Here is a 24,014-nt window from a genome sequence, read left to right on the forward strand (position 1 = left end):
GGCTTATTTTACTCATTAATTATTACGAAAAAACGTAAATATGTTCTACACTAATTGGTCAGAGTAACAATATGGTTACTAGCTACTTTAGACAAATGTATTTCCTTATATATTTAACTGAAACATTCCCAAATAGTTTATTCTTAAACATGCATATCTTGGAAATAAAAATACAAAAAAAATTAGTTGAGAAACATTTTTAAGATGTGATTATAACATGTTACAACGAGAGTTACTTTTAACTAATCAAAATTAACTTTTTAGTTTCATTTGTACATAACTTTTAATATGCGGAAATGACAATATGCTCCATTATTTAGTTCCTTAAAGATAAAATTTTAAGGAATAAAACAAAATAGGCTAAAAATCGAAATATTTAAGAATACTATTAATATATATAAGTTAAGGGTTTGTTAGTTAAATATTTAACATAAGAAAAAAAAGAGAAATGCTGAAGTAGGATATTCTCACACGCTGATGTTCATACTTTTTTTGCGAAGCGTTACTGAGTTGCATCTTTTCTTTCTTTCGTTGTTTACTTTTGTTCTAACTGTTTTGTATGAGTATGGTACGAGTTCTTGAAATTTTTTTATGTAATCACGCTCTAAATAAAAATATCATTTTTATTGCTTGTTTATTGATAAAATTTAGCTTACTCTTAGAAGTACATTAGTTAGAAATTTTATAAAAATATAGCTTTACATTTTTTAATTTGTTAAAGTTTAAAAACCGATTTTTCAATAAAAGTCAAGTTAACTTAATATAGAAATACGATTTGTACTACTCCTAATTGAAGGATTTCATTATAACTAGTTGTTGCTAGGTAACATAAACACCAAATTGGTATAATTGTTTTTTAGGTGAATTTGCTAAAACTTCTAATTCATTGGTTTTAAGATACTAACAATATTCTATTTAAAACTAATACCTGGCCAACCAGCTTTTTTGTCCAAGTATTTTTGAAACCATTTAAAAAACAGGTCTTCATACTCAACTGTCCAACGACAATAGTTTCTGTTTATTGCTTTATTCTCTAAAATTAAAAGCATTACTGGGGAAAATAATTTTGCATAATTTTTTACAAAGTTCAATTGATATAGTTAAATATATTTTAATATTATTATAATAGTCGCTTATACGTATTGTTGAATGCAAAGTAAGATTTTTGACAAATGATTTAGAAAAGTCATAAGAAATCAATTTTTTGAAAAAGACTTATTTCCAGTAATTTAATTAGTAATGAAAATGGCATGCATAGCAATTGAAATTATTATATTATTCGATGCGAAAAGTTTAAAATTTATATTGTTTTTTTTTTTTTTTTTTTTTTTATTTTTTTTACTCTATTTTGTTTTAGAAAAAAAAACATAGTTACCATTCTCTCTGTGAATTTCATTTTTTGAATCATCTGAATCACTCGCATCTGTTTCAAAAAGTGGCGTTTTTAAATCACCCTCTGTGATAATTAACAAAATAAATTTCATCATTTCAAGTCCAAATTAGTTGAAATGTTTATTGCATATATATACACAGTTTAACAAAAATTTTGCTACTAGATAGTTATTTAACACAAGCCTGCAAAGAATCAAAAGGAACTGAGTGCTTTTGATCATGACATTCTCAAAATAAAATACCATTATCTAGTAATAATAAAAGTTTAGTATTCTCTCTTTATAAAATCTTTGTACCTAAATAATTAAATAGAATAATTAAAACAGCAAGTAAACTTTTGCTTAAGCAACTTTGTGTAATTCTATTTACAAGATTTTGGTAAGATGGCAAATTTCTGAAGCTTTTTTTACATTCTGATGAGCTACAAGGAATCATGCGTATGAGTGTGGTGTTTAAGTTTTTGTTTACTATTAATATCAATGAAGTTCTAGTATAGAGTTTCTTTGAAAAATCAAGTTTTAAAAGAAAGTAACATTTTCTAATTTTTCGAATAAAACAACTTGTGATGCTGAAAATTGCAGTTGCTTAATTATTAAACATTTAATTGATTATTGTAAATAATAGCTTTAGGCTTTTTATATAGTGAATAATACAGGCAAGGAAATATTAGAGAGAATTATAATATGCTGACTTGAAAATATGTCACTAGTGTTGTATACCTTTTAATTTTATAAATGTCTTCTTGTTTGTGCATATTCAAATTCTTAATGTTTATTGTCAAATTATTTGAATATTCATAAATGATGTGTTTTTGTGATGCTTCTGATATTTTTTAAGGTACATACTTTTTTTTATGTATATATATAAGATTCTGCAAATGCTTGTGCTTTTCTCATTAATCCCACTTTATGTTATAATCTCTTTTGAAGAATGGTGTATGCATTCATTCATGAATTATACATACTCCTATGCATAATACTATGAAATATGTTTTAAAACAGCAATGCTATAGTATATATATATATATATATATATATATATATATATATATATATATATATATATAAACATAAAAAATCATACTTAATGTCATGTTTCTTAAACAAGATTGGAATTCTTTACAGGAACTGGTAATACCTATTAAAAAGTTTATATAATATAATTCAAATAATTATTGGCAAATTTCTAAATACAAATGCTGTGATAAAATATTTGTTATTTCCTGTTTATTTATTTCTTTTGTCTGAGACTAAACAAAGTTGTCTGAGTCGTAACAAAGTAGAAGCTCTGAGACTTTGTTACGACTTCCGTTACATATATGATAAAAAGTACTAAAATAGTTAATTTGTTTATGTATAGATATTTGTTTTGTTTTAAGTTAAACTCCTGGGTGTAATTTTAAGAAAATTATTGGTTTGATAAGAATTGCATATTTACCATTATTTTCTGGAGGATGATTGATCAAACTTGTCTTTTGTATTTTTATCTGTGGTTCATTACTTGTGCTTTGTTCACCTAATGTCATATTGTTTAAACTGTAGGTATTTTTTTAAATTTTTAAAAAGAAGAAACATTTTAAATTTGTTAAAACTTAGATTGATTTTTACCTTCATCAATGGTTTGCAATCGCTTTCCTGTTTTGATGAGCTGCATGATGGCAGGTGGAGCTTGGTAAATATTTCTATTAATTGCTTCACTGTGCCCCATGTGCTCATAAAAAAGGTTGCGTTCACTCTCTATCATTGATTGTGAAGCAATAAGAGTACTCAGCCTATGTCTGTTGGTAGTGGCATTTAACCTAGTTTTATTTATTAAAGGTAATTTTTCACATATGCTTGTAAGTGCATGCCAACCAGAGCAATGGCTATCAGAACTTTTTCCACTTGCAAACACATAAGGATTATTGTTTTTAATTCCAACATCATTACAAATTTTAATGTCAGACAAAATTTTCATTGCTGCTATTGTATCAACTGGAAAAAGAATCGGAACAAGATGATTATTACCTTTTCCAGTCTGATAGGTTATTTTCATCTGATTATCTTCAAAATCATCACAAAAAGATTTAATTCTTTGTTGATCAACCCATGCCCCTTCATCTGCTTCCTTCCAATCAGTCAAAAGCAACCTTGCTGGCTCACCACCTCTCCTGGCATTAAATAAAGTTAACCTTGTACAAGTACAGTTCCTTAACAAAACAAATGAATGTAGATCCCACATCATGAACTTGTCGTTAACTAGTTTATCTATTGTTTCTATAGTAAAATTTCTTAGAAGAATAATATCACTTTCAACTGGTAAGTTTGCTGGTTTTTTAAGTTTTTTATTTCTTCTATTAAGATTATAACTGGCATCACCAAAGACATTTTCTTTTTCCAGATTATATAGTTTAATAAAATTTGAAATATCTTCTGCAACACTATCATCATCATTAGCTAAAAAGTTTCCTACTAGCTTTTCCGCTGCATTTAAAATAAGATAACACAAAGCTTGTTTTAGTCCAGATTTTTGTTGTTCATTGTTTTCAAATGATGTATAAAGACTAATTGCTTTTGTTAGATTGGTAAAGTTCTTACGGAGAAACATATCAGTTGAATTGTTAAATACTGATTGAATATCTAATGATTTAAAATTTTTGTAGAGGTGACCCAATTTCCTCATATCAGCCCTAACTGACCTTCTTACTTCTGTTCTTTTATCTTTTTTTCTTTTTATTTTATCATAGAGACGAGAACCAATCATTAAAATTGTTGGATCGCTTTTTATGAGTAGTCCAATATCATCATCTCTTAATTTGCCAACGATAAAAGATTTAAAATCATCACTATAACTTTCTAGTGATGCAGAATCCATGGTGTTTAATGGTATACACAAAGCTGAAGCACAAGAATCTTTTGTGCATTTCATCTCATGTCTTCTAAAAAATGATCTAGCATAAAACCCAAAACATCTAGTGCACATTACTGGATCATTTTCTAATTGAGAGTATCTCTCTCTTAGGTAAGTTGGATTTTTTTCAGATAATTGTTTTCTATTATATTGCAAAATGCCATTTTTTCTAAGTTGTTGAAATATTCTTTTTTTTTCTGTTTTATTTTTTGTGTTGATTTTTTCTAATGTCTTTTCATCTTTATGCTTCTTTAAGATGTGGCGATTCAATTTTGTATGTAGCTCACCACAAAATGGGCAAACTCTGGTAGGTTGTTTTCTGCGTATTTTTTTCTACAAAATTTGATAGAAATAAATTAAAATAGTCTCAAATAATTTTCTGTAATTTTTAATTTTCTTTTTTATTAAATGTTCTTATTTCGTTTTAAATAAAATGTCAAAGTAATGCCTGTAAAAAAATATTTCAGTATTGATTGAACTTCCTTGAATTTATTTTATTACTTAAAAAGGGTAAAAATTAATTTAACCTCTACTAAATGTGAGTTTTGTAATGTGCTACAAGCACTCAAATCAATTTCTTCTAAGTCTAAATTTAAAAAATTTTACAAAAAAAAGATTCAAACGTTTTATTTTTAAAGTCCGTTCATATATCTTTTTTATATGTGCTAGTACTTACCTTCAACAATTATCTTGTCTGATGAGAATTTTTCTGATGAATTAACTTCATTCTAAATCATCAACAGGAATTTTTTTATTGAAAAAAAAAATCATATAGAGTGCAATATTTTTGAATTAAATTATCCTAAGAATGACAGTTTTTTTTTATTATACTTAACTTTTTTTTTTTTTTTTTAAATTGTTAAATATCTCAAAAAAACTTCAGCACATTTTTTTTTTTTGGTATTTGAATTTTCATTAATGTGGACTGTAAAAATCAAGTTTAATGTTTACAGCTTTTTTCCAAGAAAACCCTTTGGAGGTATGAATATACAAAGGGAAGAGCAATTATTCAAAATTTGTCTGAAATTTAAAATTCATTGTTATATAGTTACAACTTTTAAAGATTTAACCCTCCATTGCCCCACACCTTTTTTTTTGATTTCATAATTTAAATTTGGATTCTTCAATTCATTTTGAAATATGTTTACAAATCTTGTTTGTGGCTAAAGAAAATATATATTTTTTGAAACAAGTGAATTGAAGAAGTTTTTTATCAAAATCTTAAAAATCAAATATCTTTCTTAAACAAAATGTAAACATTTTGTTTAAGAAATTTTGCATAGTTACTCAACCATTTGCATATATTCATAGCTCCAAAAAGGTTTTCTTGGTAGTTGTACTAAGAATTAACTAGGGCTAATTTGCAGTCCATTATTACTTAGCACTATTGTTCTTTATTAATAAAAACGACTCTGAAACATTTTGTTTGATAATATGAACTTTTTTTTATTTTTATTTTTTTTTTTGTAAGGTAAGGAAAAAATTTTAATATTTAAACTATTACCTAGAAATGTAATAATGTAAGTAATAAAACCTATAAACTAGGAAAAAGATCATCTCAACCTCTTCTAAATGTGAGTCTTGTAATATGGTTTGAACACTGAAATCAATTTCTTCTAAGTCTAAATTTTAAAAACCTTGTTTGTTTAATTTTTTTACGAAAATTTTTTCTGCGACATATCTATAAGTTTTAGAGCTTATATGAACAAGCTTACCTCTACCAATAAACTTGTCCAATAAGAATTCATCTTTTTCTGAAGAATTAGCTCTAATCTGAATCAAAAGGATATTTTATTAATGATAAAATATTTTTTTTATACCATTTAGATAGAAAGCAGTGTTTTTCCAATTAAATATTCTTAAAAATTATATTTTTCTCTTTTCTGTATTAATAATATTAAGATAGAGCAGTGTTAAGTTATTAGAAAATAATGCCTACAAAAATATTTTAGTATCGATTGAATTTCCCTGACTTTATATATTGCTTAAAAAAGGTAAAAATTAATTTAACCTCTACTAAATGCGAGTTTTGTAATGTGCTGCAAGCACTTAAGTCAATTACTTCCAAGTCTAAATTTAAAAAAATTTTACAAAAAATAATTCAAATGTTTTATTTTTAAAGTCCGTTCGTTCATCTTTTTCATATGTGCTAGTACTTATCTTCAACAGTTATCTTGTTTAATGAAATTTTTTCTGATGAATTAGCTTCATTCTAAATCATAAACATAAATTTTTTTATTAAAAAAAATCTTTGAGTGCAATATTTTTGAATTAAGTTATCTTAAAAATGACAATTGTATTTTTAGTATAATTAACTTTTTTTTTTTAGTTGTTAATTAACTCAAAAAAACTTCAGCACATTTATTTTTCTGTTATTTGAATTGTCATTAATGTGGTCTTTAAAAATTTTAATCTATTCAGAGTTTGATTTGTTTTATAGATCCAATTTTTATCATTTTTTTAAATACAAAAATATCTTGTGTAAAACAAGACTATTTTGTATTTAAAATACTCACACTCTCTGTATTTTGGTTGACATAATCATTTTTTACTGGTTCACAATGGTTCTATAAATATTAGAATAAGTTATAATAATTTAGCATTTTATACAACCCTAGTGTCTCAGTGTTTCATCTTTTTAAACTAATATGATAACAATATAAAAAATTAAAACAATAAAGACATATTTTTTCTTACATTTGACTTGTTTATCCAAGTAGAAGTGATAGCTTTTGTAATCTATCAATTAATCATCATTTTATTATAAAAAAAACAACAAAACTACTAAATACTTGAAGTCAAAGTTAGGCTTAAACTTTCATTAAAAAGAACCAAATACAAAGTAAAAATTAAAAGTTTCATCATTCATACAAATTCATCTGTAAGCATACTCAGAATATTACAAGCTGAATTCTAAAAAAAATGAAATATTATTCTAAAGTTTCTATCAATATGAGGGGATTCTTAAGTTGAAATAGTGTTAGATGCTCAATGCAAGAGTTGATACTTTAATTACTTTTTTGTTTTTACTAAAGAACTAACTCACTTCATTTTTAACATCATTAGAAGCGTCTTTCTTCACTGAGTCTGAGAAATTCTAAAAAACAGAAAGGATATTGTTTTGCATTTACATAAAGTTGATTACTGATTATTTTTTGTTTCATTTTCTTGTTTTGTATAGTATTTGTGTTTTCCATTTAATTTGAAAATGCACAAAAGTTTTAGAAGTAGTAATAAAAAAAGATACTTGATTTTTATCACTAATTAAAAATAGAGGATTTTCTGCAACATTTTTTCTAAGTTTAAATTCTAACTCTTGATTTGTTTGCGACTGTTTCTGTGCCAGTTTTATTTCAGCTTTGTTTTTTTTTTATTTATTACTCTACAATATAAAAAATATTTATATAATACTATAATATATAATACTCGACTAAGTCAAATTTTACTTAGTGCATATACAGTTACTTTTTAGTAGCTAATATTTAGTAAACGTTTATATGGTATTGATCTCACTAACAGACAGATTCTCAAATAATTAGAAAAATATCATTTACCTTTGACTCCTTAATTTGCTCTTGTTTCCTTTCTAACTCCTTAAAGTATATAAACAAAACTTTAAAACTGTTTCAAATACAATATATATTAATGCAATATTTATATAATATTTTAATCTATCTCTAGAGTTTTCAAATGTTACAAAATTTTGCTATTTAAAAAATTTTTTTCTTGTTGTTATACAAATTTTCTTTTCTTTTATGAGTAATACCGAAACTAAAAAGTAGGTTTTATTATACATTACAATCGCCAAATTGAAAAACCTTACCGCTGCATGCCACGTTAAACCATCAACACCATAAAAGTATACAATTTCTTCATTAGGTTTGATTTCTTTTAATGCAAATAAACACAAATGTGGATTTCGATCTTCAGTTAAAACTTTTTTCATTACTGCATTCGGAAAGTATTTGGAGTCATTGACATACCGAGCCAAGTATTCCTCGTGAGAAGTGGCATCAATACTAAAATTTAAAAAGATTTAATATAATGCCTTTAATATCAAAATAAAATAAACAAGATAAGTTTATTACCTGTATTCAATGTTATTGTGCATAAAGTCATATACATAACTCCCAGCATTAGTTTGTTCGTATACTTTTTCTTTTTCTATCATTTCGCACTTTAGGCATAAATCCCCCCTGTACTAAACTATAAATTCTCCTTTTTGAATGTTTTTACATGCAAAAACTCCATATCCTACGTAAACCAAAAAGTTATGTTTACAATATTTGTAAATACTTTTTATATTACCTTTCCAAACTTAAAGTTATCTCCTGACCTTTTGTTTTGTTAATAAATTTCTTGTATATAAAATCAGGATCTGTCATCATTGATATATAATTTTTTGCTATTTCAGTTGGAGGAAGACGCCGCTAAAATGGTAATTGTAAAAAATCTTTTTTTTATGGTAATGTATTAAAATATTTTAAAAAATTTTAATATTAAAATATCTTATGTGTAAAAAACAATATAAGGAATAATAATAGGAAATGGAGTTACATACTGATTTTTTTTCAACAGTTATTGTTGTGACATGTGGTTCTCTCGATGAACAAGAGTCTTCATGCTGAAAAATGAAACTGTAAAGTATTAGCTATTAAATGTATTGATTATTAGCTCCAAAACATAATATACTGTAAGAAGTAGGAGATAAAGTTATAAGTTGTATGCTAAAAGTTGCTACCACTTACCGAGTCTGGAACATTTTCAATAATGACTTCTGGTTCATTCTAAGGAGATATTTGTATACTATCATTTTGTTAAGCCTAAGGATGAGTCGTAAAATAATAGAAAATGTTAAAAAGTGTGACTTACATTTCCATTTTCTACATCCAATCTTTTACTACTTACTAAAGTCAATTCTCTGAGAAACTAAAAAATCAAAATAAATATTTTTTTGAAAATGAAAGTAAACAAATACTTGGTAATTTAAAAAAACTTTTTTTACATCTGCCAGTGGTAATCTCTCTTCTGGTAATGTTTTCCAACCTAATGTTATTAGGTGAATAAGTTTAGAAATCTCCTTCTCATTTTCAGGATAGAGATTTGTTAATATGCTGACATCTGGTCTTTCATTGTTTTTAATTGCATCGAGAAGGAAAACATCGTTTAATAAAGGCAGTATATTTTCCCAAGGTGAGCTAAGGTTAGATAAAATTTCAAAGCTTGAAACAGCAATAGCATAAATATCTGTCCATACAGAAAGAAAACTCGTATTTTTTTTAGCAATTTCTGGGGCTACATAGCTTATTGTTAAACCCTCTAATTTTGATCCATTTGCAGTTGTTGTGTTACTTGTTGTTGTATTTTTTATTGTTGTCATATCTCCAAAGTCTGAAATTTTTACTATGAGATTTTCTAAAGTGCCACTCACTAGCATGTTATTTGGTTTGATATCCCGATGTATGATATTTTTTTGGTGGAGATAATCTATTCCTTTGCATGCTTGAGTTATATAGTCAACCCTTTCACTTAATTTGAAATAATTATTGTCATTTAGAATATTTAATAAATCTTTTAACGAATGTACAATCACATCATCAAGTTGAACACAGCAAACAAAGAGCTGTAGGGCGTAAACTAAACCCATAGAATTTAACGATATTTTTATGCTGGAGTTGTCTTAATTGATCAGAAACCGTCCAAACACGTTTCTTTGAAAATTGGATTTTAAAAACTTTAACTGCTGCAATTTTCTTCTGTACAACTGACTTGTACACTTTAGCTGAACTACCTTCACCAATTAAATCAGAGAAGTTTAGAGGCAGTTCAGACAACTCGAAATTTCTCATTTTTTTTTCTAATTCACTGTTTTTAAAAGTAAACAAGCTCATTTTGGTTTCCTGAAAAGAGAAAGCATTTAAAAAGTATATTATATCTTTGAGTCAAGTATTATTAGTTAAAGTAATAATTAAAAACTTTTACGGTGTTACTTTTAGAAAATCTTTTTTATATTATTAATTATACATACGTTGATTTACATTGTGTTGTTTTGAATTACATTTTTAAAAACGATGTTAAAATTTTTCAAAAAAGGATTTTTTTTTCTTTTTTTGTTTAGTACTTTTTATTAGATAGTCGAAGTTTTTTCCCCTCTTAATTAAGCGCAATATGTCTAAAGAGAACAGTATGCAAGAAGTAAGGAACTTAGACGTGGTTTGCATGCTTAGCTACCCAGTGGGCACCCAATGTCAATCTAACATTAGAATTCAGTTAGATTTTCATTGACGACATCAACTGACAAAATCTTAAGTTGAATCGATGTCAGATGTTCGACATTAGTTATTCCATGTTATTTTGATGTCAGTCTTTAATTGGTTACAAGCATTTTAATTTCCTGTCAATATGAAAATTCAACTTATTATATTGGTACTCATGATATTGGTTTTTTCCAAGGTAATTACCCAGGTTATCAGTTAAAGAGAAGTATTCTTCTTGATTACAATATTTCTTGTGTTCAGAATTTCTTACTTGACTCTATGCATCTAGTTATGTTAGGTGTTGTTAAGCAGTAACTTTTTTTTAAAGGAAGGTCCAAGAATATGCAGGCTCTCCCAGACACAAATCAACAAGATATCAAATCAAAACAAGATATCAAAGATTAAAAAAAGTTTTTTAGAAGCTTTTAGAAGCTGCCAAGTGAATGCGCAAGGCAGCCTAGATCTTCAAATAAACTAAAAAGATGGAAAGCCACAGAATTTAAACAGTTTCTTCTTTAAACTGGACCTGTGGTGTTAAAGGGAATTCTTAATAATCTTAATTCTTAATAATGTTTATATTAATTTCTTATTGTTGAATATTGGTATAAGAATTATGTGTTATGCTAATTTAATAAAAAGTATGCAATTATTGGAGTATGCCAAACAGCTACTGGAGTGGTTTGTCTATAATATATAAGTCTATTGACATATATAGTCAAAATTTTTTAACGATAATGTACACCCATTAATACATATTCATGATGATGTATACCATCAAAAAGAAGATCTAATTTTAATGTCTGCTTTTCAGTGTCTCATTTGAAAATCACATGCACATATTAAAAAAGTTTGTTTGTAATGCAAAGAGTCCACTTGTTTAAATTATTAAAAAATGTTCATAATTATAGAAAGCCCATGAGAGAATTAATCACAGGCTTTTAATTTATAAAAATCTCTTCTAAAAATAGAGATAGCTGGTTCTGTTTAAAAAATGGAGATTTTGTCTGTGTAAAAGAAAAGTTGGCTGGTGATTTTTTTTCTTGTAAATTTGTTAAGAAGACATATGAGAAATCTTTTTCTCAAACCATGTGATTCACGAGATTTAGATATTTATACAATTAGTTCAAATGGACAGCAAGAACATTTTAAAGAATGATATTCTTTGTAAAGTTGTTTGTTTACCTCGAAAGGATAGTTATATTTTAATTCCATATGTGCATGATTTAAGACAATAAATTAGACTTATAGTAGATTTAGTCATTTTTTATTTATTTTCATTTTATATTTATTTTTATTTTATATTAGACAGGACTGATATAGTTTATTGATTTTTTTGATGAAATTTAAAAAAATTTAAAAGACGAAGTTTACAAGTTTATTTATTTAAATATCAGGAATGCTAAGTCCAAGATTCTCTATTGTAATTTGGAAAGTTGTGCACAAAATTTAGAATTATGAATTATTTGGATTATTGTATAAATTATTATTTCTATTGAAATAATAATATAAATATACACATAAAAACTTTGCAAGTATATTTTTGCTGTCAAATTTGTTTTTCAAGTCAAAGTTTTAATTAAAATTTAAACATTATGAAAAATATTTTTTTGCTCTATTAATGTATAAATATCAAAATTAAAAGTTGCAGATGCAAATGTTTAAAAAGCGATAGCCCTTAAGGTTACTAAAATAATAGTAGGTCATACAATAGCATATAAAAGAGCTGTTTGGACAGAAAATAATCAAGAATATAAACTGTGTCATCATGCTGGATCAATTACAGCCAAAATACTTTTTATTGGCGAGATGGTTTGCAAGTAAAACATGCTTTTATGAGTTAAGAACCTCCTAAGTCTGGATGGAGCTAATTCGGGTAAAACAGAAACTTGAAGGTATGTAAAACATTCTTTGCAGCAGCATTTTTGCATACAGGCTAAAGGTATAAACTTTATATTAAGTTTGAAATAAAGGATTGTTAATAGTAGGTGGTTGGTAAACATATCAAAAGTAATAGTAGGGGGCTGGAAAAAATACCAAATTGTACTAATATAATTAAAAATAATCCACCATTATTGTTGTTTGCAGGTACAAAAAAAATCAGGGAAACAGGGTTTAATTTTTGAAATATCGGGGAATAAAGCTTTTAAATTTTTCCCTTTAGCTAACTAAAATTATGTCAATCAATTGCCTAATGTAAGAGATAATGGCTATTTTTCTTTTTATTTTAGGTTTAAATTAATTTAAGGTATTTCATGAGGCTATTCAGTAATATATTAAGAAGTTATTTGAAGACACCATTAAAAAAAGTCTGCTGATTTTTTGAGGACCTTTTTATATATATTTTTTGAAAACAATTGGTGCATAGCTGTAAGAATGTTTGCGGGTGAAAAAGAATTGGTTCCCAAAAATGTTCAAAATAGCAATTAGTATTAATTTGCTTCCTAATTTCAACTGTTTGCAATACTTATGATTTGTGAGAAATTTGATTTGCTTTTTGAGTTAGTAAAATGGAAAAATTATGTTTGAACTGCATTTGTATTAATATGATTGCTGTGTTTGCATAATATGATTTTACACCATTTCTAAATTCTCTAAAGTTTCTTTTAATTGTAGACTAGAATTATGTAATAGTTTACAAGAATATACAAAAATTTTATTTTTTAACTTCATTTAAGATTTCCAATATATTGTAGTGAAACTTCTCACAAAACAAATTGAAATCGACAAGCTTTTCTACAAAATGGATCTGAGGATGCCGAAAAGTCAGCAGAAAATGTTCCTAAAAAATTCACAGATGTCGAAGAGCTTCTTAAATTAGATACAAGTTTAAATTATGATGATGAAAAATATAAACAATTGGTAAGTTTAATATTTGTAGTTCTATTTATTATCTTTTTTGTATGCATTGTCGCAATTTTAACTTATTATTTTCACTCTTTTGTCAGAATATCTCATTCCTTCTTTATGATAAAGAAGGAATGAAATAAGAATTATAATAGCAAAATGTAATTTAAAGTATAATAAGCAAGTAAACTAATTTAAATAAAAAAGAACTTGCATTGAATAAGATGTGTAAAAAGCAAACACTTCAAAAAATCAGTTTTGGAAAAATACCAATGTAATGTTTTTTTCATAAAAGATAAGTTCTATAAATGTAGTTATAAAATTTGATTCTTTAAAATTTTTGACTAAAAATATTTATGTGTTCAATGTTTTTGTTTAAAAGCTGTTTTTCAATTACATTTTCTAAATATAAAAATTTATCAGGTCTCCCATGTCCATTTTTTCCGAATCACTAAATATAAAGATTCCTAACAAGACATTGTTAAATCTACTAACTACTTTTCTAAACAAGTATTATTTCTTATAAACACTTTCTTTGACAAATTTTTATTATTTGTTGAATGAGTATTTCAATTAGATGGTTTTATAAAGAAATAGCCATTTTTTGAAGCCAATTTTTTTATTTTACAAACAAATAAAAAATGTTCTGTTTTTTAACTTAGAAAGTTATATTTGTATGTAAGTATTTAATACGTTATATTTATATAGGTAGTTCATCTTTCAAAGGTTGGTGGGAATTCCTTAAAAGATAATCTTAAAAACATAATGGAAAGGTAATTTTAAAGTTGTTGACTTAAATGATTTACTTCATGTAATAATGATGTATTATAGCCATTATTATTTCCATATATAAGTAGACCAGATAATAGAAGATTTATTGGTCTATAAAGCAATCTTTTTTAATTTGTTGTTTACATTTAACTGTAAACATGTTGTTTTTTTTTATAGTCTGATGTCATACAAAGTGCTGATTTGCTTCAACATGAAAGGGACCAACCGCAATGATAAGAAAAAGTGTGACACAGTAACAGGAAAACGAAGCTTTTAAAAATTAAATCTTCTCGAACTTATTAAAGGTAAAAAAAAATTATTTTATGAATGATAGAACTGAATGTGAAAAAAGTTATACCAAGTTACTAATATTCTATTTATTTTATTAAATTATAAAAATGTTTTGAAATAACTATCGTATGAGAATCACAGCATAGTCAAATTTCGTCATCTGCTTTATAGTTTGTTACAAAGGTAATATTCTTTTTTACGATAATCAAAGTTATTAAAACTGTTATTTATGTCATAACAGAGGTATCAAAACGGTTAGAAAACAAACTACTTTTTCAAAATATTTTAAGAAAATATTTTGAAAAAACGGATTTTTGAATTGTAAAATTTTGTTAAAGCATAACTACTTTAATGCACAAAATTTTTGCATTTAAGTAGTAAAATCAAATTTTTCAAAAATCAAACCAATCAGATTGCGCCTATTCTGAGCCTGTATAAGGTTTCAAAAAATGCAGCCCGCTTCATATAAACAGCCTCTTAGTTGCGATTCTGTAAAATACACTTTTTATTTTTAACTAAACGCGTTCCTCAGATTAGAAGTCTTTCTCATCAATAACAACAAACTAATAAGTATCATACTCTATATACAAGTTAGTATCGTTTAATCTTAAATTATCATTTGAATCGTTAAAGTTTTATGTAAAAATGTTTAATAATTTAAAAATCTACGTTAATTTTATGTAGAAATGTTGAGATTTATGTAGAAATGCTAATAGAAATGTTTAATAATTTAAAAATCTATGTTGAAGATTTTTCGGTTTCGGCTTAGTTTTTTAGAATTAATATTTTTTTTATTATTAGTTTAAAAGATTGGAGCATCAATAAAGCTTAAGGTTCATATCTATTTTTTAAATTGCAGTTTATATTGCATCTTCGCAGTTAACGAAAAAAATGATTTTTATGCTAAAAACCTAATGCTTTGTTTGTGTTTTTCGTTGTTTATTTATTTAATAAAATGTTGTTTTTTTTAAAAAAAAACTATTTTCTCTTTTAAAAAGTGAATTAATTTTATTATTTGCTTTCAAATAATATTTGTTAAAAGACTTGTTTCAGTTTTCTATCGAGCTTGCCAATATTTCAGTATTGCTTTTTAAGTTATTTAATCCTTCATAAATTACTTGTGATATCAGTCAGTGGCAGTTCTTCAGTTATTTATATTAGATTAAGTTATTTACATTATATTAAGCTTATATAAAAAATTATATAAAGAAATATTTTTCTTATAAAATACAGTAACAGCAAAGTAAATTATTTTTTCCTGAAGAAATAAAAACTTATTTCTTAAAATTCGTATATTTTCTAAATTAAGAACAATTGTATATTTTTAATGGAATGAATGAGTTGTTTAATTTAAAATTTTTATTTTATAAATAAAACACTGCATTGCTATATTTAATAGTGTTAAATATAGCAATTTAATAGTGCATAAATAAAGCATTTCTATATTTTAAACACTTCATTTCTATATTTTTAGTGCATAAATACAACACTGCATTTCTATATTTAATAGTGTTAAATATGCCTCGTTTTTCCACGAAGTCTTTGCGCATTATATGTTTGAATATGTTACTGTGTTCACATCAAATGTGTTTCATGTATTCATGAAGTTTTTACGCGTGGAATGTTTTAATTTAGTTAATTTATTTCCTAAGTACCGTAAGATTTATTAGGTTATATAAAGATTTGTGTTATGCGGCTTTACGAAGAATACGTGATGTATACCAAATTGCCGATGCCCCCTAGTATGTCATGTATTGTATCAACAGCCATCATGGTGACATTTAATTTTAACTTAAGAGAAACAAGTGTAATGTTTTAAGTTGATTAAGGAAGACCCGGTGTCAACATTTGCTGACATTGGTCATCAAAACGGAAAAAGTTATCTTAAGTAATTGATTTTTCCATTTTAGCAGTATGGAGTTATACCATTATTTAGTATTTTAAATTCTCTATCGTTTTATATACCACGCAAATTTAATAAATCAGTGATTAATGAGTTTTTTTAAGAATTATTTACTTCAACGGTAAGTCGATAACTTATTCAATATCTCAAAATGATGTTTTTGGACATTTTCCTTGTATACAGACGATATTGAACTCTTCATTATTTTATTAAATTGTTTTTATAATTTAATCTAATCAAAACCAATAGCAAGAGTAAAATGATTTAAAATAATATAGATCATTTTAAATGTTTTTACTTTTGCTATTAGTTTTGATTAGATAAGTTAAATGTTAAGGTGGTAAAAGCAACTTCTTTAACAAAAAATTGAGATGTATTAGTATCAATAGACTTTAAATTTTTTTAGTGATGACGTCATTGTTTATGCGCATAATTAGTGTCATTTTACCCCCAAAACTGTCTATTCTCTTATCTAATATAACTCAAAAAAGTTTAAAAATTTGAACATGAATTCTTTAATGTATTTAAAATGTTGCCTGTAAAATAGACTTTTTTTTAACATATTTAATTACCATATATTACCATAATACCAGGTTGACATTCAAACTTTAAGATATAAAAAATAAGGGAAGTTTGGCACCAAAACATGATAAAAATGAGTTTTAAAAGAATTAAAAAATTTTGCTTTATAGACAACATTCCTAATATGTTCATCTTTAAATCTGCAAAATTCCAGCCCATTTTCTATTTTCGAGGAAAGGTTATTTCTGAAAAACTAAGATTAGCGAGAAAAAAAGTTGCAAAAAAGCTAAAACAAGTTTTAAAAAGTAATATATTGTAATTATATGGCAACATAAACGTAAACTTACAGCTTATAGCCTAATATAATATTTTAAGTGAAGTCAAACGTCTTGAGCTTTTTGGTTTTAAAGATTTCGGAGAAAAAGCGTTGCTAAGGCCTTTTAAAAAAATGCCAATTTGATTTTAATTAAGATTTTTGGAAAAGGCATCTTAAAATAGGTAGATTAAAGAATTTAAAACATTCATTTTAGTATTTTTCAAAATTTTACCAAAAATAACCATTTTTTACCCTGGTTACCACCTTAACATATAAGACTATTGATTAATTGCATTGAGACTTTCTTGCTTCTCCATTACTTATTGTATTATATAATGCTCAATATGTTATTGATAATTTTCTTTTTTTAGGACATTGGAAATATATAAAGATAACTTTGGAAATACATAGAGACAAACTTTGAGAAAATCTACAACTTAAATATATTAAATTTTTAAATTATCTGGCTTTGTCCTTTTTTCGATATTTTGATAGCGTAACGAATAAATATTATATATTTTGCAAATTTTTATTTTAAAATAATACTTGTTCTTTTTTTTGATGGGGTTATCCCGTCAATTAAAAAGAGAACTTTTAGCACCACCCTATTGTATATTTTGACCCTTAATTTAAGCGTTAAAAAGAGGATATATATATATAAACAAACTTTTATATATATATATATAAACTTTTATATATATATTTTTAGTATTATCTAAAATATGAAAAAGGGATCGTCTATAAAGTACGTAAGCTCTGAGTGGAAATAGGGTTTGCAAATGGCGTATATGAAATGGAGTGGGTCAATTATAAAAGAAAGACACCTAATTAAAAAAGATATATATAATTGTTGGGTGGGTTTAAAAGCGGATGTACTCAATGCGGGGAGGGTGAGGTCGAAAACAAAGCGTTCGCGCTTTATTAATAACCCCCTAAGTATTAGTGTTTAAGTTATACAAAAAATATGAATGAAATAATGTTTTATTAATTTAAAAATTAACAAAGCAGAAAAATTGTGAAGGTTAGTTAAACTCTAGGCACGTCCATTAATATATCATGTAGATAAATTTAAAAATGATTAAATAAAAAATTAAAAAAAAAAAGATTTTAAACGTATAATTTATTTAAAAGCTAAAATGTTCTTTAAATCGTAATTTATGTTAATTTTCGTAACGTAATGTAAGTTGATTTTTTTTAATGTCAAATAAATGAAATTTTAATGAATGCAAATTTACTTTTTTTCTCTCTTTTTCTTTCAAAAATTGTTTTAAAATTTTTTACTTTCAGAAGTATTGGAAATTCGATTTAAAATTCGAATTTTTTTGAGCGCTTAAAGTATTCTTAAAAGGCGGGAAATTTTAGACATTACTAAAAGAACCAATACATAACCCATTCAAAAAATTTTATTACCTTAAAATATAAAGGCATTGAGAGCAAAGTATTCGCTTTGATCTTTTTAATTGATTATTATTGAGGTTACTACTTAAAAGAAAGAAAAAAATTATGATCATTAGATAGCAATTTTAACTATAATGATAATTCAGTATAATATAATAAAAACTTTTAAAAGTACTCAATTTTACATTCAAATAATCTTAAAAAATTTATATTCGCTGGAAATTTTTTAAGTTATGACAATTAACAATTATTACAAAAAAAATCTAAGTCATGATGTAATTCACTCAAATTATTTATAACTCTTTCAAGGCGTTTAGGTACAAAATTTTTTCATAAAACTTATAAGGCATTTTTGTAAACTAAGTGGTTTATTTTATGATATATAGCATCTGTGGTATTTTCAAATCTTTATTTAAAAAATTGAAGTTCTTTTTTTATAGTGATTTTTAAGGTGCTTCACCATTAAATAAGTAAAAAAGTTAGGTTTTTTGGATTTTTTAAATTAAGTGAAAATTGACAGAAGTTTCACTAGGAAAAAAATGCATCTAAACTCAAACGCGTGAACTTTCATAATTATTTTGGGTCACTGGTTGTTTATTTAAAAAATTAAATGTTATAGTTGCTAAGAGGCAATTTTCTAGAAGTAGATTTTGTAATTTGTTGTGGAACTAATATTTTTAGCCTGTTGGCTAGTATAACCGATTATAAATTAATTTTTATCTTTATTTTTATTTTTTGAAAAAATAAAAAAAAATCACTTTTTGTTCTCACAGTTTCTCAAATATTTTATGATGTTGACAAAGCGCTTTGAAATTTTTTTCCAAAAAGTTTTAAAATTAGTATGACTACAATCTAAACCTCTATCAAACATGACATCTACTAGAATTTAATTTTTCAATTTTTTTGCTAGAGAAGTACCATTTAATCTTAATACATTTTTAACATTATTCTTGAAGTAGAAATGCCAGTTTGGACAATTAAATAATCTTGATAACTACGCATTTCATGACAAAACATCTAATGAATGAAAATTAAGTAGTTAGAATTGTAACAATGAACAGCAAGGAGTGATTAGATAGCAATCAAGTATGATGCATGAGCATTTTTCTATTTTTAACCATAAAAGTTTTAAAAAAATAATTACTCTCAGATGCCTTGAATGCATTGATGCATTTTTTTATCTACATCTCTAAAGAGTTATCATTTAACCAAATTATAGGAATTTTAATTATAATTAGTCTTGTAATCCTATATCCGACAGTTCATTTTAATACCTAACTAATGTGTCGTTTAGTCTAACAGGGGTAAGTTAACCTGATTTGACAGCAATTTAAGTTTCTCGCTATTTAATTTTTTCTCTTACGTCATTAAAGTGTAAAGGAAGGAGGCATAAATTTCCTTGTGAAATGCTCTTACGTTATATGCTTTTTTACAGAGTGGTACTTTGCGACAAGACCGTGAGGACTTCTTGAAGCGCTTTAAGTACCACACAAAATATAAAAGATTTATAAACTATAGGCACGCTTACTTACGCTTAAGTTTTATATCATGCATACTCGTTTATTTATTGATACTCTGTTGGGGCAGGTTGTGCAGCTTGCTAAAAACTTTGGACAACATCTTCTCAACCAAATGAGATAAAAGTACTTTTTAAAAACAACATTTCGCAGAATAAACTATATTTATAATAGGAAAAACTTATTTAAATTCAACGCACAGATCATCGTCTTTCTTAGATTTAGTAAAAATTTCTGAATAAGACCCCTAACCCTGGTCTTAACACGCCATAAAAAAACAAAGAAAATGGCTAGACTTAAAGTTAAAGTTCGAGTTATTGATTTTTATGAAAAACCAGATTCAAAGAAAATTTAAAAATACTTTTAGTTATCTGAAGTTTGAGGGTTATATTTATCGGGATTTTACAGTAATACTATATAAAAAAGGTTTTTAAATAAAATATTAAGGACTTTTTAAAGAAGAATAAACTTGGCAATCTATCACAGAGTACCGTGGAAAAGCATCTAACCAGGAAGTACACGCCTTCTTTCATGTGCCGCAAGATTGTTTAACTAGAGCTAACATCGAACCACTTCATTGTGCGCCATAACTCTACCCACTGCGCCGCGGCTACTGTTTTATAAGTTTTATTTTTCCAATCCAGACTAAAAAATTCCTTAGTTGATTAGATATAGAAAGAAAATGTGCAATTTTAAAAGATGTTTAACTAATATTATTGAAAGTCCATCATTCATTCAATAATGTATAATACTCGGATCAGTCAATAAATAAATATTTTTGTTAATTTTTTTTTGTACCACATAAACTTCATTAACGGTAGTAGTGTAGTAATAGAGCGCTTGGATCATTAGCTTGAAGTTCCAAGTTCGATCCATACCACGTCTTTAAAAACACCGCGCTCAACTTTTGTTCGTCAAGGTTTGTGTTTCGGAGTTAAAAGAGTTGAGAGTGATTTGTTTCCACATTAAAAAAAATTAAAAACCAGGCTCCTTGACTTTAGTGGCTGTCTCGACATTGGGGAGGTGAATAACTTAACAAAAAAAAACATTTTTCCTTTGAAAAAGTGTAGTTTTTTAAGCAATGCGATAAATTCATTTTCATTAAAACACCTGAAAAATGCTGAAACTTAATGGGAAAAATACAGAGATATATTTTACATTATTGTATTGTCGTATTTTAATTCAAAGTTATATCAAAATATCAGTATCATATCTATAAACAAACTACTTGTAGTAATTACAACGAGCCTCTCAGCATAAATATAAAAATATTACACCAGTTCAAAAAGATTTATGTTCAATTTAAATTCTGTCCAACAAAAATATATCATTGTTATAAATCAGATTGTCATGTGACATCAGATTATCCAATTATCAAATCTGATATATTACGTGTTTATCAGATTACTTGTGGTAAACCAGATTATCACTATATTTGTTGGTCTTAAGGTATGTAAAAATCAAGTTTAATGTTTACAGCGATTCCTAAAAAACACTTCTGAAATATGAACTTCCAAAATTAATAAGTTTTCAAATCTTTCAATTTTTCCAAGCCAGATCTCTGTGATTTAAACGAGTTCTTTCCAATTGAGCTGGGTTTTAACTACTGCACGGTCAAAACCAAGACATTTTTTGATGAAGTCTGAATTCTATTATTGAATTGTAATTTAGTTTAAGATAGCGTTGAAAAGATTTTTTTCCCACTCTCTGGTGTCTAGTGGTAAAAAACTTTCCAATCTCTAAATATATCTCTAATATAACGTAGTTTAACAAGTTTAACAAAGTATGACGTAATTTAACAAATAATGTTTCTTTAAACAAATAACAAAGAATGTTTCTAATAACAAATAACAAATAAACAAATAACAAATAAACTTAAAACAAATAACAAATAATGTTTCTTTAAGAACTCAGCGTTTCTTTAAAAGTAAAAATAAAACAAAGGCCCTAGGCAGGAAAGTTTTTGGGGCCCTAAACACTTCTTAACACCACAATTTTTTTTCAACGAAATCCCATTTAAAAATTGAGCTCGCTAAAATCATGGTACACAGGCTGCAGTCTTGTCTGCCTATAGGTAAATCTGGACAACTAAAGATATTATTTTGTTGCACATTACAGACAACCCTGTCTGTAATGTGCAACAAAATAATATCTTTAGTATATTCTTTCTATTAATAAAGACTATTATAAATTTAACAAACAACAATATAAAATTGAGCTTTCTAGTTTTTGAAGATGCAAAACTATCAAAAATCTTTTTGACATTTATGATACAATCTCTATGGATATGCATCGTAACTAATCCATTTAATTGTTCTTGTCCTATATTGGATCTTGACCAAGTTTTAAGTCTTTTTAAAGTCAAAAAACTCCGTTCTCCCGAAGCAACGCTAACAGGAAGGGTGCAAAGCAATTGCAAAATACATTTAATTAAAGGGAAGACATTACCATTACATTGCTTGTATGCTTCCAGTACACATTCAGGTAGGTCTTGTTGTTTTTTGATTGCGTCTTTCCATTTTAGCTCTCAAAATTCGAATTCTGAAGAAACTTTCATTACTTAGACATTCTCATCAACAGTGTTAATGTTGGGAAGCCCTTTCATAAAACTCAGTATATTAGTTATGGATGCACAAAATACCATTTATTGACGATAAGTTTATATATTTTCAAAGAGTCAAAACTGAAACTGAATCTTCAAATTGGATTACCGGATAACATTGAAACCAGGAAACAATTCAAAAGATTGAATATCAGCCTACATTTTTTCCTAATTCACACACACTTCCTTTTCCTTTTTTTTATTTTTTTTTTTGCAACGATGTAAATACTATTTATCGTTATTACTAACTAATCATACGAACTAATAGTTATAATAATTATATAAATAAAAAGTCTAAAAAATATATTAGCTATTATGAAAAAAAAAAGTTTCCGAAATCGAGATATAATCAAAATGCAAAAGGATTTTCTATAGTTAAATTACTATCATCACCAAAAAGTAAATGCTTGAGTATTCTTTTTGATTGGATAGATATGAATATGATATTTTATTCACAGAAGCAATTCATATACGTTTATTGTTAACTCTGTCTTTGTTTTGTTTAATAAATTTCTAGGTATTGCTACATTTTATTTAAAAGAGTTTAAGGTTTCATCAGAAAATCTGAACTGTAAATCTAGAAGTGTGATATCAAGTAAAGTTAAATAAACATTGACTCTATAGTAAGTTAGAAGATCATTGGTATTGGGGTTAGCGCGATTAGTTTGTTTTCCTGTAATTCGTGAAATCTTGATTTTTAAACCTAAGTCTTCCAGTAACTTTGATGCAGTCATAAATATAGCATTAAAGTTTTCTTTATTCTGACGTCTTTTACTTAATATCTTTATGGTATGTTTAAGAATAGTTTTAGCATATTCATCACCTATATAAATTATACTACAAATTAAAATTAAATTAATAAAAAAAAATTTACTATTAAAACCAAACCTATATATTATTTTTCGTAAGTTTTTAAACACAGTTTTTTTAGTTTAAAAAAAGTAAATAGTTAGCTGCAGAATAATTTTTTGTATTTTGTTTTTTCTTTTACAAATTTTTCAATAATACTTTGATGTTTGATATTTCTTATGGGGGTTAGTTACCCCTTAATCCCCCTCCCCCACCACCTTATCCTTTGTGTCCGCCACTGAGTGATATATCATAGTTTTAAATGATAAATCAAGTTTTATCGATATATGATATATCATAGGGTACCACTTTAAATAGTTAAGTAAAATCTTATTTATAAACATATATAGTCAAAAGTGCTTAAACAATATAAAGTCACATAATTTTATATTATAAACTATATTCTTAAGTTTAATACATCGCGACGTTAGAATTATCTTATTCTATCTCCACAATTTAAACT

The 24,014-nt window shown here is 26.0% G+C and overlaps 2 protein-coding genes and 2 long non-coding RNA genes across 8 annotated transcripts; 1 reads left to right on the top strand and 3 right to left on the bottom strand.

Annotated features, from left to right (window-relative positions):
• Positions 1-281: 281 nt before the first annotated feature.
• LOC136077924 (uncharacterized) lies at positions 282-3,688 on the bottom strand. The gene is made up of 6 exons (XM_065792246.1): positions 3,000-3,688; positions 2,830-2,907; positions 2,476-2,529; positions 1,376-1,456; positions 929-1,033; positions 282-604 (listed from the first exon to the last, which is right to left on the bottom strand). The coding sequence occupies exons 1-6, from the start codon at positions 3,613-3,615 to the stop codon at positions 468-470; spliced, it is 1,071 nt and encodes a 356-aa protein (XP_065648318.1). The 5' UTR covers positions 3,616-3,688; the 3' UTR covers positions 282-467.
• A 45-nt stretch (positions 3,689-3,733) lies between these two features.
• Positions 3,734-17,647, top strand: LOC136077926 (uncharacterized). 4 transcript variants are annotated; one of them, XR_010637376.1, is made up of 7 exons: positions 3,734-4,392; positions 4,538-4,588; positions 8,696-8,746; positions 13,232-13,397; positions 14,091-14,155; positions 14,331-14,458; positions 17,557-17,647. It is a non-coding gene; the product is annotated as an uncharacterized LOC136077926 (long non-coding RNA). The 4 variants fall into 4 exon arrangements; XR_010637375.1 differs by having other exon boundaries at positions 8,696-8,719; XR_010637377.1 differs by lacking the exon at positions 8,696-8,746.
• LOC136077927 (uncharacterized) lies at positions 6,798-7,516 on the bottom strand. The gene is made up of 4 exons (XR_010637378.1): positions 7,328-7,516; positions 7,153-7,194; positions 6,979-7,020; positions 6,798-6,848 (listed from the first exon to the last, which is right to left on the bottom strand). It is a non-coding gene; the product is annotated as an uncharacterized LOC136077927 (long non-coding RNA).
• Positions 7,786-8,977, bottom strand: LOC136077925 (histone-lysine N-methyltransferase set-1-like). Of its 2 annotated transcripts, XM_065792247.1 has the most exons (5): positions 8,843-8,977; positions 8,618-8,711; positions 8,370-8,535; positions 8,105-8,300; positions 7,786-7,874 (listed from the first exon to the last, which is right to left on the bottom strand). In XM_065792247.1, the coding sequence occupies exons 3-5, from the start codon at positions 8,450-8,452 to the stop codon at positions 7,809-7,811; spliced, it is 345 nt and encodes a 114-aa protein (XP_065648319.1). In that variant the 5' UTR covers positions 8,453-8,535; positions 8,618-8,711; positions 8,843-8,977; the 3' UTR covers positions 7,786-7,808. The 2 variants fall into 2 exon arrangements, with proteins under 2 accessions (XP_065648319.1, XP_065648320.1); XM_065792248.1 differs by having other exon boundaries at positions 8,370-8,711.
• Positions 17,648-24,014: the final 6,367 nt, after the last annotated feature.

This window comes from Hydra vulgaris, chromosome 03 (assembly GCF_038396675.1).
Source record: "Hydra vulgaris chromosome 03, alternate assembly HydraT2T_AEP".
NCBI classification, from domain to species: domain Eukaryota; kingdom Metazoa; phylum Cnidaria; class Hydrozoa; order Anthoathecata; family Hydridae; genus Hydra; species Hydra vulgaris.

Excerpts from the sequence above, each read along its gene's own strand:
- LOC136077924 (XM_065792246.1), bottom strand. The coding sequence starts at position 3,615 with ATGATGTGGGATCTACATTCATTTGTTTTGTTAAGGAACTGTACTTGT. Across the intron at positions 1,457-2,475 it reads TTTAAGAAACATGACATTAA|AGGGTGATTTAAAAACGCCA; the intron begins GTATGATTTTTT and ends TAATTATCACAG. Across the intron at positions 605-928 it reads CAAAAAAGCTGGTTGGCCAG|AGCGTGATTACATAAAAAAA; the intron begins GTATTAGTTTTA and ends ATTTTTATTTAG.
- LOC136077925 (XM_065792247.1), bottom strand. The coding sequence starts at position 8,452 with ATGATAGAAAAAGAAAAAGTATACGAACAAACTAATGCTGGGAGTTAT. Across the intron at positions 8,301-8,369 it reads CACAATAACATTGAATACAG|TATTGATGCCACTTCTCACG; the intron begins GTAATAAACTTA and ends TTTAAATTTTAG. Across the intron at positions 7,875-8,104 it reads GTTTAACGTGGCATGCAGCG|GAGTTAGAAAGGAAACAAGA; the intron begins GTAAGGTTTTTC and ends ATATACTTTAAG.